This window comes from Bos mutus, chromosome 3 (assembly GCF_027580195.1).
Source record: "Bos mutus isolate GX-2022 chromosome 3, NWIPB_WYAK_1.1, whole genome shotgun sequence".
Classification (NCBI taxonomy): Eukaryota; Metazoa; Chordata; class Mammalia; order Artiodactyla; family Bovidae; genus Bos; species Bos mutus.
Genome location: NC_091619.1, coordinates 115,258,219 through 115,272,451, shown reverse-complemented (window position 1 = coordinate 115,272,451; position 14,233 = coordinate 115,258,219). Strand labels below are relative to the sequence as shown.

At 63.4% G+C, this 14,233-nt stretch overlaps 1 protein-coding gene across 2 annotated transcripts; it reads right to left on the bottom strand.

The window, feature by feature from the left end:
- Window positions 1–964: 964 nt before the first annotated feature.
- Window positions 965–10,978, bottom strand: ERFE (erythroferrone). Of its 2 annotated transcripts, none has more exons than XM_070368613.1 (8): window positions 10,704–10,978; window positions 8,211–8,336; window positions 7,086–7,188; window positions 5,310–5,557; window positions 5,122–5,226; window positions 4,930–5,020; window positions 3,848–3,926; window positions 965–2,678 (listed from the first exon to the last, which is right to left on the bottom strand). In XM_070368613.1, exons 1-8 carry the CDS (start codon window positions 10,872–10,874, stop codon window positions 2,561–2,563), a joined length of 1,041 nt encoding a protein of 346 aa, XP_070224714.1. In that variant the 5' UTR covers window positions 10,875–10,978; the 3' UTR covers window positions 965–2,560. The 2 variants fall into 2 exon arrangements, with proteins under 2 accessions (XP_070224714.1, XP_070224715.1); XM_070368614.1 differs by having other exon boundaries at window positions 5,118–5,226; window positions 10,704–10,975.
- Between the last annotated feature and the right edge of the window lie 3,255 nt (window positions 10,979–14,233).

The window sequence follows — 14,233 nt, the reverse complement described above, 5'->3', positions numbered from 1 at the left end:
CAGACGAAAATAAGGTGACAAAGTGTTAAGGCGGCATGAGCCCAGGCTCAGCCAGGAGGTCAGGCTGATAGCTGAGCAGTGCCCCACTGGGCCCTCTAAAACACCCGAGTGCCGCTCATTTCCGGTCCTGTGATGCCAGACTGCTGCTGGATGCCCAGGTGTGGAACGCGCACGTCTCCAGGGCTGGGCAGTCCCACTGCGGCCCCATGTGGCCTGAGGCCCGGCCTCCTGGCTCAGGGGCGTGCGTACTGGGCTCTGGGCTGGGCTTAAGTCAGGCTTCACAGCAACACTTCTGTCCAAGATGCTAAAATCGTGTGATGAGCCTCCCCAGGAAAACAAACTCGAAAATTCTTTTCACGCCCTTCTTCACACAGAGAGCAGGACACTGGTATTGCTGGTAAAGCTCCTTAGTAAGACGGCTTTCAGGTCTTTCTGTGTAAATGCTGGCCTCGGGATGGTGTAAGATTCTGAGGACGGGCTTTTGAAGCTGTTCTGTCATCTCTGTGGGCCTCGCCCAGCCTGCACACAGGCCTTATCACTTCGTCAGCTCCGTTAGAAGGACTGGCCTCCCTGCTGCAAGTACCTCGGGAACGCTTCCAGCATACCCCTTCCCAGCGCGGACAGCCAGGCTCCCTCTTTGCGGAGGCAGTGTGCCATCACAGGAGGAGAGAGCCTCGGCGTCTCAGACACGGGAAACCGCGCAAGTTACTCAGCCAAACGTTTTCTTACAGCCGACAAGGCACCAGTCTGTGAGCACGTGTCCCTAATTCCCAGAGTGCCGCTTCCTGGAGCGGGGAGAGGCTTGGCGTGGGGCTTCCCTGGCCAAACCCACGCTCCCCCTCCAACCCCTGGAGAACGCCCCTTGTCCTCAGGAGCCTGGCCTAAAGGACTCCGATTCTGTATTTTTAAGGTCGGCCCTTTGCTTCTGTAACTTTGTATAACCACATAAAAAAATACTCAAACAGGCAGTTTTTATACATAAATATATTCCACCTGACAACGTTATACAATAAATACTTCAATTAATTGCTGCATAACACACTTATATTGAGAAAAAGGACCGTGCGTCTTCCCCAGGGTGAAAGCTTTTCTAAAGTATCTGTGCCTGCTGGGTACAGAGAAATGCAGGAGAGGGCGTGGCCGTGCCACCCTTATCTAGGAGCGGGGGTGGGCAGGCAGGACGCCAGCCGGCTGGCGCTTCCTGGTAGGGTGGGGGCAAGTCCTACTGAGAACTGTGCCCAGCCCCCCAAAGGGCACCCAGCGGTCGGTCTGTGCACATGGTGCCTGGGGCTCCCGTTAGTCAGACTGTGGGGTGGAAGCTGAGGGCTCCTGGGGACCAGTCACCTGCTCACCCCAGGCCAGCTAGAAAGTCAAGGAGCAGGGTGACTGCAGTCGTCGCCCCTGCCTCTCCCGGGCCTGGAGGCACCCTTGCCAGACCATCTTGGCCCCCAGGAGCTCCTGTGGTACCGGTGTTCCTATGGCCTGTTTTCCATGCAGGAATGGGGGTGGGGTAACTTCTTCAGCAGGCCAAAGGGGCCCTGCATCAAGAAATGGCAGGAACTCTCAGACACTGTCTGTCCACGGGAACAGCCGCCATCCCCCCACCCCAAATCCCATCACCGCTGCAGCAGGCACTTGTTCCCCAGCCTGCCCACAACGCCCATCTGAACTTGGGGCCACAGTGCCACCCGGGTGGGGAAGACACTCTGAAGAGCCCAGAGCTGGATGGACCCAGCGGGGCTGGACCGTGGTGACTGGGCACCCAGAGCTGTCAGCCTGCGGGGCCACAGCTTCACCCATCCAGATGAGGGCAGAGGGCCTGACCGCCCCTAATCTGCAGGGACATTCCAGCTCTCTCATCTGGCAGGTGGGCCCGAGCAGCGTGCCAGGGCCTCAAGGGGACAGGCAAGACTACCTCGTCTGGGAGGGGGTTTGCAACGGAGGGGATGGTGGGAAGGCCAGGTGAGCTCATGAGTGTGGACTCGCACACACACGTGAGAACAGCTCTGGACTCACTGTCCCCGTCAGCCCCTATCCCATGTCCCTGGTGCCCAAGGCTGCTGTGCCCAGAGGCCACAAGGACAGGCTCAGGCCCTGTGGTCCCTGCAGGCCAAGCAGTGCCCTGAGGTCCACGGCAGCCAAAGGCACAGCTGGGAGAGGGGCAGGTGGGCACCAGGCAGGCTGGGCGGCCTCTCCCCTCGGCATGCCCATGGGCAGCCCGCGAGAGCCCTAGGGAAGATGGGAAAGGTGCGGCCGGACCTCAGCCACGGAGCAAGCTGCCCAGGAGGAGTCCAGGTCTACAGCAGAGGGGGAGGGAGGGGCACGGACAAAAACGCCCGCACCTGGGCACGCTGAAACCCCTCCCTGGAAAAGACGGCGTCCCGGGATCACCCGGAGTTTCGGGATCACCCGGAGTTCCGGGACCGCCAGTGTGCGTGTGGCCTCCGCTGGCTGCCTGTCGTAGCGTCTCTGGCTTCAGCTGCGGTGGCCAGGGTGGGCAGTCTGGCGGGCTCCCTCCTGCCCACGGCCTCTGCCACTCCGACAGTGCCCCCGGGGTTGTTCACACTCGGGCATGGCGCTCACACACCGAGGAGGACGGCGCTGAAGTGGGAGCCGCTGCGCACCGTGAGGGCGGAGCCACTGGCATTGTCCAAGAAGACGGAGGTGTACTGCCCGGCCTGCAGGGAGGCTCCGCGGTCAGCCCAGACGCTGCAGCCCGCAGGCACGCTGACTGCTCGCCCTGCCCCGCCAGCCCAGACACCTCACCATCAAACCCAGCACCTCCGACCCCTGTTCTCATGCCTTCTCCCCAGCTCCATCAGCCTCTTGGCTGGCGGGCTCCCTTAGCTCGCGCATGTGGGGGCGAGCCTCCAGTCGGGGCCAGAGTCAAGCTTTCTTTGCAAAACTCAGGCGAGAGGGCGCCCCTTCCACCACGGGCCTGGCCACTGAGCCCTCTGGTAGAGCCATCATGAGGCCAGTAGTAGGGCCTGGCTACTCCAGATGTGGTCCAGACACCCCAGGGTCACGTCACCAGATGTGAAGCGGGAGCTCCCAGAAACGCAGAAGCCGGGCACTCCATCTCAGGACCCCAGGCCCACCATGCCGCCTGAGGTCATCATGCAGGGACCAGACCTTTCAGCAAACAGCCACAGCGCCTGCAGCCACAGCCTGGCCCCCAGTTCTGGCGTTGCTGGCTGAGCCTGGGCGAGCTGCTTAACCCTTCCGTGCCACAGTTCCCTGACCCGCTTCACATCACGGTGGGTTAATGAGTAATTTATGTGAAGCGCTCAGAACAGGCCTGGCCTACTTAGGACCGTTTGCATGTAAGCTGTTATTCAACACATCTGCAACTAGACTTTTGTTTCCAGGAAATCCTTTTCATCCATTTCTCGACCACCTGCCCTAAATCCTCACAGTCTAGAAAGAGACTGCTGCTCGGGGTTTTGTGTGGAAATAACCTCGTCTGCTTCCCGCAGTCTCAGTGGGCCAGCGGGCCGTGATGTCCTCCCTGGGACAGCTGACCTCTGTCACTGTCCTCCACCGCTCCCCTGCCCAACTGAGTTCTCTCTGAAGGGCCGGTTCAGGCCAGCCCTCAACATGGGAGGCCTGGGAGGTCAGAAAACAGACGGAGGAGCAGAGCAGAGGACAGGTGTCGGGGGCAGGCCAGATGTGGGGAAGGGAGACCCAGTAACAGCTTGCTTCTGCCAGGACCAGCGAGAGTGCTCCGTGCTGCCCTGACCCTCATCAGGGCTTGGAGGCGGGGGGCACTGCACCCACAGCTCCCGAGCCCACCAGCACGTCTCCCTGCCAGCGGTGGTCCCCCCACGGTGGATCCTGCCCCACATACCTGCAGATAGAGAACGCCGTTGACCGAGATGGTAAAGAGCTCACTGCTGCCCTCCAGCCCCACGACGGCCTCCAGGGAGCTGTGGCCAAAGGAGACAGAGGGGGCGCCTGAGACCCCGGCCCCAGACCCTGCACACCACCTGCAATGTGTCCCCCATCACCCAGCACCCGGCCAGGCACCACGGAAACGGCAGCCTTGGCCAGGCTTCTGGGCGGCGGGGGGTGGGGGGGGGGGATCTGGGCTGGGTCCCCAACAGGAGTGAATACAGGACTGAAGCGCACAGGACGGAGTGTGTGCCGCCAGGGCCGCAAGTCCAGGCTCTGACGGGGCAGCTGGAGGTGCGGGGCTGGCCGCTGGGAGTCTGGGTTCAGGCCAAGCCCTGCGCAGCTTCCCAAACTGGAGTGAGATGTGAACTTCACTCCTGCACGCCTTCTGCCACTACTGTGGCACACCTGCTCTCCGCCCGGGCTGTCTGGGCGCAGGGGTACAGAAAGGGCAGCCCAGCCCTTCTGAACCGACATCAACCGGAGGATGGATGGGTCGGCAGAGTGCCTGGGGAGGGGCCCTGCACAGACCGGGCAGGGGAGGCCTCTGAGGACGCGCCGCTGGCATCTCGATCGAGGGATGGGCTGCTGCTGCTGAGCTCCTTCAGTTGTGTCCGACTCTGCGCGACCCCATAGACGGCAGCCCACCAGGCTCCCCCGTCCCTGGGATTCTCCAGGCAAGAACACTGGAGCGGGTTGCCATTTCCTTCTCCAATGCATGAAAGTGAAAAGTGAAAGTGAAGTCGCTCAGTCCTGTCCGACCCTCAGCGACCCCATGGACTGCAGCCCACCAGGCTCCTCCGTCCATGGGATTTTCCAGGCAAGAGTACTGGAGTGGGGTGCCATTGCCTTCTCCTCAAGGGATGGTATAGTCAGCCCCTTTTGGGTTCAGGTGGGATGGAGGAGGTGGGGAGACCGGGGTGGCGGGTGCGGGCTGCAGAGGGTCGGTTTGAGGCAGCGGGCGGGCGCCAGGAGGCTGGAGGAACCTTGCCAGCAGGCGGGGGAAAGCCCCGAGGGAAGAGGCAGGCGCCCACTCACGCATGGTGCTGGCACCGGGACTCCAGGCAGATGAGCAGACGCAGGCGGTCCCGGGGGCGCAGAGGCCCCCGCCTCGGCGCCTCGGCCAGCGCTGCGGGGGAGGCGCGGGGGCAGTGATCACCGGGTGGCGGGGCGCGAGGGTGGCGGGGCGACCCCCACCCCTCCCCAAGCCCGGGTCCGGGCCTCACCCACGTGCAGCGTGGCGGCGAGCGCGTAGAAGCCGGCGACGGGCGCCGTGTACTGGCCGCTGGTCAGGTTCAGGCCTGGGCCGCGGCGGAAGGCGCCCTCGGCGTCGGGCTGCAGGCGCACAGACGGTCACCCCGGGCCCGCCGCGCCGCGCCCGCCCGGCCCCGGCCCGGCCCGGCCCGGCCCGGACTCACCACGTAGTAGAGGCCGAGCTCGTGCAGCGCGCGCCGCTCCACCGACGCGTCCCGGCGCAGGCGGCAGTGGAAGGCGGCCTCGACGCGCTGCGCCCGCGGGCCGGGGGCCAGGGGCGCTGCCAGCAGCGCCAGCACGCCCGCGCCCCCCGCCGCCGCCTCCTCGTCGTCCTCCGGGCGCGCGGCCGGCACCGCGGCGGGAACGCGCGGGCCGGGCTCGGGCTCCGCGCACTCCCGCGTGCGCACCGCGCCTGGCACAGAGCGGGCGGTGGTCGCGCCGGGACCCCTACCCCCTCGCGGCCCGCCCCGCCGCGTCCCTCCCGGATACCTGCCCCAAAACTGGGCGCCGCTGAGATCGCGGGCACCATTACCGATGACCCCCGGAACCGCGAGCCGGGCGCCCGCACTCGGGAATCCACGGGAGACCTGCTCTGGGCTGCATGGTCTTAGGAACCGGCTTCCCGATCCCGCGGCTGCTCGCGTTTCCTTTCACGCTTTGGCTACCGGGAAGCTCAGGGCTGGTGCACCCAGGACCCCGTTCTCCTGCTTCACCTGTTTATCCTACCGCTTCTCATCCCGGGGCTGCTGCTGCTTTTTCTCTGTTTACATTATTATTGAATCAGGAAATACAGTAGGATAAGCCAGACCCGTCATTTGGGGAAAGAAGCTGAGTGTAAAGAAATTATTGCAGAGAACGTGGAGGTTCTTCAGCCGCTGAAGCTGGTCTAGTTAAATGAAGGGTAGTTGTTAGTCACTCAAGTCGTCTCCGACTCTTGGCGACCCCGTGGACTGTAGCCCACCAGGCTCCTCTGTCCATGGGATTCTCCAGGCGAGAACACTGGAGTGGGTTGCCAAGCCCTCCTCCAGGGGATCTTCATGACCCAGGAATCGAACCTGGGTCTCCTGCATCGCAGACAGATTCTTTACCATCTGAGCCACCAAGGAAGCCCCAGTACATTAAATAGAAGTGCGAAAAGACTCAAGAGCTCTTCACAGTGAAATGAACTCTAGTCGGTACTCAGAGCCCACTCCTGGCAGCTGGCCGCAGTGCAGGGATACTGCCCTGGGTGCTAGAGCCCCCTCAGCTCTGCTCTCACCCTCTGCGGCCTCCGGCCCCAGCCTGCTCCTCTCTGTGCTCCCGGGACTGTCCTCCCTGCCCCATGAGGGCAGCTTCCTCGGGCCTGCCCGTTGGGCTCTGCAGCCAGCAGCAGAGATATGTCAGGGGAAGAGGCGGGGTGCAGGTGAGGGGAAGAAAGAGGCCTGAGATCTCCCTGGTGTCCCTGCAGGGCTCACTGGAACACTGTGCAAGCTTAAGGAGCTCTGACTTCTCCCTAACAGTCCCCACTTGGGGAACGCGGGCTTGGATCTCTCAGCTTTTGCAAGCTCAGAGGCCTCCCAGGTGGGGCATGGAGGCTGGTCCCCAGGCACCTACTGAATACAGAGGCCAAGTCCATCCTTCTCTGTGAAGCTGCCTCCTCACCCACTCCTCCCCGAGCTCCACCCGGCCCTGACCCACACACAGCCCTGCCCCGGGCCAGCACCAGAGCCATGGCCTCCCGGATACAGGTCGACAAGACCAAGGTCCAGCCGATCTTGGCTCCCCTGCCCCCGTTCTCCCCAGTGGGGTGTGTATCCCCACCCCGCCCTCCCCAGTGGGGTGTATACCCCCACCACATTCTCCCCAGTGGGGTGTGTATCTCCGCCCTGCCCTCCCCCGTGGGGTGTGTATTCCCACCCCTCCCCAGTGGGGTGTGTATCTGTGTGGTACCCACCCCCTACCTTTCAGCAGCAGCTGGAACTCCTTCAGTAGGACCTCAGGTGGGGTGATGGGGCCTGGGGGACCCTGGGGGCCAGGAGGCCCCGGGGGTCCTGGTAGACCAAGCTGAAAGAGAAGGCTGACATTGAGGACTTCTGAACAGGCAGGACGGGGTGGGGGGGGGCACCGTGGGCACCCCCTCGATGAGCTCTTGCCAGAAAGGCTGGTAACAGGGGAGCGGGGAGACTCCTGCTTTGACCCCTGAGGGAGGTCAGCCTCCAGTTCCCAGGAAGAGGCAGTGAAAGCAGCAGGCATAGGGCTGGGGTTGGCGGGCCCGCTGGGGGCCACGCTGGGAAGAAGGAGGCCACAGCCCAGCCCTGGGGCTGAGGGAGGCAGAGGAGGGCAGGGGGCACTCCAGGCCGCCTGTGAGTCTCAGGTATGTCACCACCCCAGTCGGCAAGTCCCCCTGTGCCTGGCCACCCCGAGGGGGGCGGTCCTCAAGGAGCCCTCACTGGACTGGGCTGGGACTCTGCTGGGAGGAGCCTGGGGGAGCCCCCAGCTCAGCTTGGGGGTGACGGGTCAGGTCCCGGTGGCAGCCCAGCCAGTGGGCTGCCCCAGGCTCAGAGCCCGGCACACCATCGCTGGGGCGGCCCTGGGGAGCAGGGAGGCCAGGGCTCAGCAGGGCGGCACAGCACTGCCTGGCGTGCCCCACCACAGGGGAATCGGCCCTCACTGGGGCCCAGGTCAGGGTCAGCCATCAGAAGCAGGGCCCAGGCCCCGCCCAGGCTGAAGGACGGTGGGCACCAGTGGCTGCCCAGGCCCCCGCTGGCCCCTGGACTGTGTCACTCCGGCGCACCCGCAGGCCCCTCCTGCTCAGTCCCTGACTGCCCTGCAGCCCAGCACAGGCCTCCCAGGATACAGAGAGGGAAGAGAAAGCAGCGAGCCTGGCATTCTAGGGGTGCAGGTAAATGGCTGGAACAGGCACCCCGACCTCAGGGTCATACAGGCCCCGACTTGACACTTCTGTGCTCTCCGGCCGGAGGCGGAGGGTCTGTGCTCATTGGGAGTGCTCAGGGTGGGGCCGGGGAAAGGCTCGTGGGCGGAGGCGCGCACACGCGTGCACACACCGCCTGGGCTCCAGTGCTCACCTTCAGCGTCTTGGCCTTGCCCCTGCCGCCCCTCTTGCTGTTGATGCCCTTGTCACTCTGCCTGACGAAGAGCATCCAGGCGTCCCGGGGGTCGCTGAGGCCGTGCGCCCGCTCCACAGGGGGCTCCTGGAACACAGCCGCCAGTGGGTTGTTTTGCCTCCCAGACAGGGCTGCCGGCCAAGCAGACCGAATGCTTGGCAAGAGGTCGCTGCACAGGGCTGGCCTCCAGCCCCCTGGGCCCCCATCACTGTCAACAGTGCTGGCCCCCAAGCCAGCACAGCCCCAGCCCCCGGCCCTTCCTCCCGGCCACGGAGGGCAATCCCTGGGGAACAGCCTCTCCTCAGCCTGGATCCTGCAGGGGAAGACCCTGGGCGTGGGCGGAGGAAGGCGGGGTGCCAAGCTTCAGGGCAAGAGGAAGCTGGCACTGCCGGGCCCCTCCCGCCTCCCTCCAGGGGAGCTGCAGTGCGTGCGCCTCCCTGAGGATCGGACCACCGGCCTCCCTGGGGGCTCAGGCAGGGCCGCCAACGGCCAGCAGGCACCCCAACCAACCCCTGGGGAGTTCTCGGGAGGCCAATTTCCACCCTCAGTGCTGCGAGGCCTCCCTTCCCGGGCTGTTTCGGGCACCGCGGGTGGGGTGTCCCGCACTGAGATATGGTGACGCAACCCCTCCCTGTCCTTAGGGCTTGAGTCACATGCCCCGAGCTGGGACAGTGACAGGCCCAGAAATGCCCCCCCCCCAGCAGGCTGCGTGCTGACCAGTCCTGACGTGGTGGAGCTCCAGGAGGCAACTTCCAGGGAGAGGCCTCCGGCCCTGTGGGCGGCAGGCCCCGGACAGTCTGGGCTCCGGGCAAGGCTGCCAGCTGGGAAGGAAACTGGCTCAAGAGGGCTTGGATGAGGTCATGGGCACTGACTCGGGCAGCTGATGGAAGGACCCTGGGATCTTGGAGCCGGCCAGGCTCACGGGTCTCGTGGCCACTCTGCAGGGACCCAGGGCCTTCTTTCAGGAGCCGGTGTGGTGTGATGGGGATGGGGCTTCTGTGACGGAGGGACGTGGGTCGGAGGGAGAGGCCTCAGAGTGCCCAGGGCATCCCCACACCTCCCTGGGTGCTGGACCCTGCGAGGCCTCCCCCAGTGGTCCCTCTCCACGAGTACCGGTGACCCCAGTTCACCATCCCACGCTGCCTTCGTGGGAACACCCGGCAGGAGGACTCTGTCCAGGGTGGACTGTGTGCTGGGCCAGCCCTCCCACTGGCCCAGGAGTCTGTGGAGGGACTCAGACCCCAGTTTGGCTTGAAACAGAAACAGGTGGAACCACGTTGATCTGGGGGCCTGGGAGATGGGCTGCGGCAGTGTGGGTGGGCGTCGGGCCACTGCCCTAGCTGATGGAGGTCTTCAGCCTCCAGCAGCTCTCAAAAAGAGCCCTGCCTCCAAGGCCAGAACCCATCCCTGGAAGTGCCTGAAGCCCCTCTGTTTCCTGACCATCACAGCCCAGCCTCTGGAAACCCTGCCCCCTGGCGTCCCCCCGGGGGCTGAGGTAATAAGCTTTGCCTTCAGCCCACGGGAAATGGCAGGGGGCGACGGGAACAAGGGCTCTGGGGAGGCCCCTCCTGGGGAGTGATCGGGGCTGGCTGCCACTGTGACTTGTCTTCAGTGGAGGCATCCCCAAGCTGGGCGTCGTGGTTCCCAAAGTGATGCTGAGAGCAGAGGTGCAGGCCTGAGCCTCCAGGCACCGCCCACAGGCATCTTCAGAGAAAAGAAACTCCAAGCACCCTCCCCAGAGCCCTCCCCTCCCTGCCTGGAGGCCCCACCCACACTGAGGGCAGCTCTGAAGGCCCCAACCCCCTGGTAACCCCCAACTGGACCACCCGCTTCTGCAGCCAGAAAGGAAGCAGCAGGGCAGAGCTAAGTGTCGGCCAGAAATCACACATCGGAGCCTGGCACCCCATCCAGACACTTTCTCCCTCCCCTCCCCAGTTGGCAGAAAGGCAGTTGTTTATTTCCAGAGAACAGGCACCAAGAAGATAGGGGGCAGGGGTGGGGTTGTAGGGGTGGGGGTCAGGGACTTGCTCAAACTTTTACAGATACCCTCTTCCCAACTTCAGGAGGATGGAGTTATTTACACTTTACGAGTTTCCCAACCTGGAAGTCTCCAGAAAACAGGCATCTCCCCCCAATCCAGTAGAACTTTGCTTTTCATGACAACCCCAAAAGCCAAGGTCAGGGCTGGCCCTTAAGGCGCCGGGCTGTACAGGGGGCCAGCGCCCAGACCTCCGGCGCCAAGCCCGCAAGCTAAGCGCTTTCCCGTCCCCTGTAGAGAGGGGGACACCCGGGTCAGCCCCGGTCCCCGCGGGCTCGCGACGCCCCACTCCCCGCCGCCGCGGAAGCGAGCGCGCTGCGCCCGAGAGGCGCCCGGGGACCCAGGGGCGCGCGCTGCTGGCGGGGGGGCTGAGGCCCGAGGTCTCCAGGGCCCGGGCGGGCCGGGCGGTCTCTTACCGGCGGGCGGGCGGCCGGTCCCGCGGGCAGTTCGTTCCCGGGCGGCGTCTCCTCACGGGCGCGGCTCTCCGAGGGCGCACCGGGCTCCGGGGAGCCCAGGCCCACGGCGGCGGCCAGCAGGCTGGCGTAGGCGAGCAACAGGGCCCGCGCCGGGCAGCGGGAGGGGGCCATGCGGGCGGCGGGTGCCTCTGGCCTGCGATCGCAGCTTCTGGACTCCTCGGCCCCGGGCTCCGCGCCTTATAACGCGCTTGAATCCCCCGCCTAGCCCGGGGCGCGCCTCCCCGCCGGGCGCCGCCTCCCGGCTCCTGCGCGCGCTGCAGTCGTCGGGGGTTGGCGGGGGGCGGTGCGGGGAGGCGGCCCGCCCTACCGGGAGGGTGCAGGGAGGGGCGTGTACGCTGCCGGGGGGTGCGGGCGGGCCGCGAGTGGGGACCGGGGGCGCCGGGTTAGCAGGGGCTGCGAGGAGGGCCGCGCAGGGGAGGCAGAGGCTTGGGGAGCCGCGGCTGGCGGGGGCCGGAGCGCCCCCTCCTGTTGGGCGCGTTTCCTCTCCGCTCCGGTCCGTCCTGCGCGCTGTCCAGCGTCTGCTTCGCGGACACCCGGACGCCCTTCTCCAGGCCACGGGGTATCCCGTCTCTCCTCTCTGTCCCGCGCACCTCCTGCGGGGATCCCGAGACGCCTCTCCGTGACCGCGCGCTGGGTCTTACTAGATGGATCACATCTGAGCCCGAAGACTGTCAGAGCCCCTCTTTGGCGCCCCTTTCCCAGGCGGCGACCCTTCCCTGCTTCCCACGGCCGCGGACCCCCCTGAGCTCAGAGACTCGCTATTCTTCCCCGCCAGGCGCCCCTGCAGGAGCCTCGGGGGGCACGGGGCGAGGGGCACGGAGGAGATCTACCGCCTGGGAGCGGGCTCCCTGAAGCCCAGATTGGGAGGACGGAGCCCTGCCTCGAACTCGCTGGGGGTCGGGGGCAGATCCGACCGGGGACCGGGGACCAGATACCCGCAGCCCCCCCAGATCAGGGCAGCCCACTGGTGGACCCAAGTGGCCGGCCTGAGCTCCAGGCTCCTCCCTGAAGAGAGCTAGCCGCTCACTGCTCCCTGCGCTGTTTGTTCTGTGACCCGCGCGTGGCCTCTCTACCTGACCCCCAACTCTCCCCCGACGCCCCCGACTCCCACTCCCGCCCCCCGCCCAGGCTGGCACTCCAGGCTCAGGCTCTCCTGTGCCTCCCTGAGGCGCCTGCACCTGGTGGGGAAACTGCATCTTATCTAGGGGGCTAGGGGGAAGGGTACTCTGAGGAGCGCACCTTACCAGGGCCTGCCGCCCTCACCAGGGATGCCTTCCACCTCTTCTGAGAAGAGGGGAGACCCCCCAACCCCGTCCTGTTTCAGGGAGTGGCAGCCAGGGCCTGGGGGAGGAGCCGAGGGTCACCCTCAGCCCCGCCGCACCACCTGCGGTCCCCACCATCCTTGGACTGTTTCCAGGGGACGGGAAACTCTGCACTTCAGGAAAAGCCTTAAATATGATGTTAGTGCTCCCTCTGGTTCTGCCTCTTTCCCTGTAGGATGGTAGGGGTGATGGTAGTTTTAGATTTCTTAAAGGAAAAAAATGCCCTTCCCACCCTGAGAATGTGTTCCCTCCCACCCAGGGATCTGTGTCCCATAGACTCACTCTATGAGACTTAGAGTCTGCAGATTAGAACTGCACAGGAATTCCGTCTTTGTACATGTTTGGGAGTGGGCAAAGGTATCAATGGAATAAAAAAATAGAAATTCCTATAGAAATTGCAGCTTTGCTGTGGTACATATACACAGTGGAATATTACTCAGCTATTTAAAGGAATGCATTTGAATCAGTTCTAATCAGGTGGATGAAACTGGAGCCTATTATACAGAGTGAAGTAAGTCAGAAAGAAAAACACCAATACAGTATAATAATGCATATATGTGGAATTTAGAAAGATGATGACCTTATATGCGAGACAGCAAAAGAGACACAGATGTAAAGAACAGACTTTTGGATTCTGTGGGAGAAGGCGAGGGTGGGATGATTCGAGAGAATAACATTGAAACATGTATATTACCATATGTGAAATAGATTGCCAGTCCAGGTTCAATGCATGAGACAGGGTGCTCAGGGCCGGTGCACTGGGATGACCCTGAGGGATGGGATGGGGAGGGAGGTGGGAGGGGGGTTCAGGATGGGGAACACATGTACACCCATGGCTGATTCATGTCAATGTATGGCAAAAACCACCACAGTATTGTAAAGTAATTAACCTCCAATTAAAATAAATTAATTTACAAAAAGAAAAAGAAATTGCAGCTTTGCAAGAAGACATGTGAGAAATACTGGTTTATATTATATGCATTCAATAAAGTATATGAACTTATTCCATTGACAACCATTCAGTAGTTTTGTTACAAAGGCATTTGCTCCAATATTTGTAGATGGTGTTGCTGGAAGGCCTTCAGAGAATTCAGGATTTCTTGGGTGGCTTCTCACTTCTGGCCCCCCAGGCACATCTATTAGAAAGCCAGGCACTGAAAGTTTGTACTGACATGCGAGTGTGCTGGGTGTGTGCTTCAGCATTAAATATTAACAGTTTTGTTCTGTTTCATTTTGGCGGGGAGACTTTGAGACCGTGAGATGCCGAGTGTGGGGTGTTTTCATTGATGAAACCCGCAGTCTGGGGGCAGAGAGGGGCATCTGTCCTCAGCCTGTGCAGCTCTGTGAGTGGTACCTTCATGATTCTGAAGAGGCTTGTCCTTACCCAGCATCGCATTCACTTCCCATGGTCCAGCTGGTCAGCCCGTGCGGCTGGGGGCTCACCAGGCACCCTAAGCCTGGGCTTAGGGCCGGGCTGGACCCCTTTCCCCCTGGGCATGGTGCCATCTTCACAGCCACACGTTTTGCATCGAGGTCCTTCCTGTTTCTGATGATTAGCTGGAAGGGTACTGAGCTATGGCTCTGTCTTTTCCCTGAGATGGGCGCCCCTTAGGCATTTCCTGCAGGGGTCTGGCTGTGAGCGAAGCCCGGGGCAATGCGCGCAGCTGCCTCTCTTGAACCAGGAGCTCATCACAGAGCTCTCCCTTCCCTGGATGGTGGCAGGGGCCCGAAGGCGGCTGGGCTGTCCAGGAGCTTCTGGGAGCCTCAGCCTCCTTGGCTAAGAGCTGGGGTGAATGCACGAGTGTCCTCAGGGCCTGCTGTGAGTGAGGTGCAGCCCCAGAGGGTGCTACGTGGAGCTGTGAGCGAGGCCGGCTGGCCTGCCTTCCGGGTCATCATGTCGTCGGGGGGAGGGGGCCCTCAGACCTGCCTGAAGACAGAGGCCCTGGGCTGTGGAGGCCATGACCGAGCACAGTCAGAGCCCTGGCCAGACCCAGCCGCACGTCTGCTAGGCAAAGATGGTCCTCACACAGCCCCCTGTGGCTCTGGAGGAGGCCCATTCGGGGCCTTTAGACACGCATCCCTCAGAGCCTCAGTTTGCTGCTCTGTACAATGGGCACAATGACAGCTGCCAGCCCCGAGCCCTCGTCT

Coding starts and splice junctions, on each gene's coding strand:
- ERFE (XM_070368613.1), bottom strand. CDS start 10,874: ATGGCCCCCTCCCGCTGCCCGGCGCGGGCCCTGTTGCTCGCCTACGCC. Junction 5,558..7,085: donor GTTCCAGCTGCTGCTGAAAG/GTAGGGGGTGGG, acceptor GCTCTGTGCCAG/GCGCGGTGCGCACGCGGGAG. Junction 5,227..5,309: donor AGCTCGGCCTCTACTACGTG/GTGAGTCCGGGC, acceptor GTGCGCCTGCAG/CCCGACGCCGAGGGCGCCTT.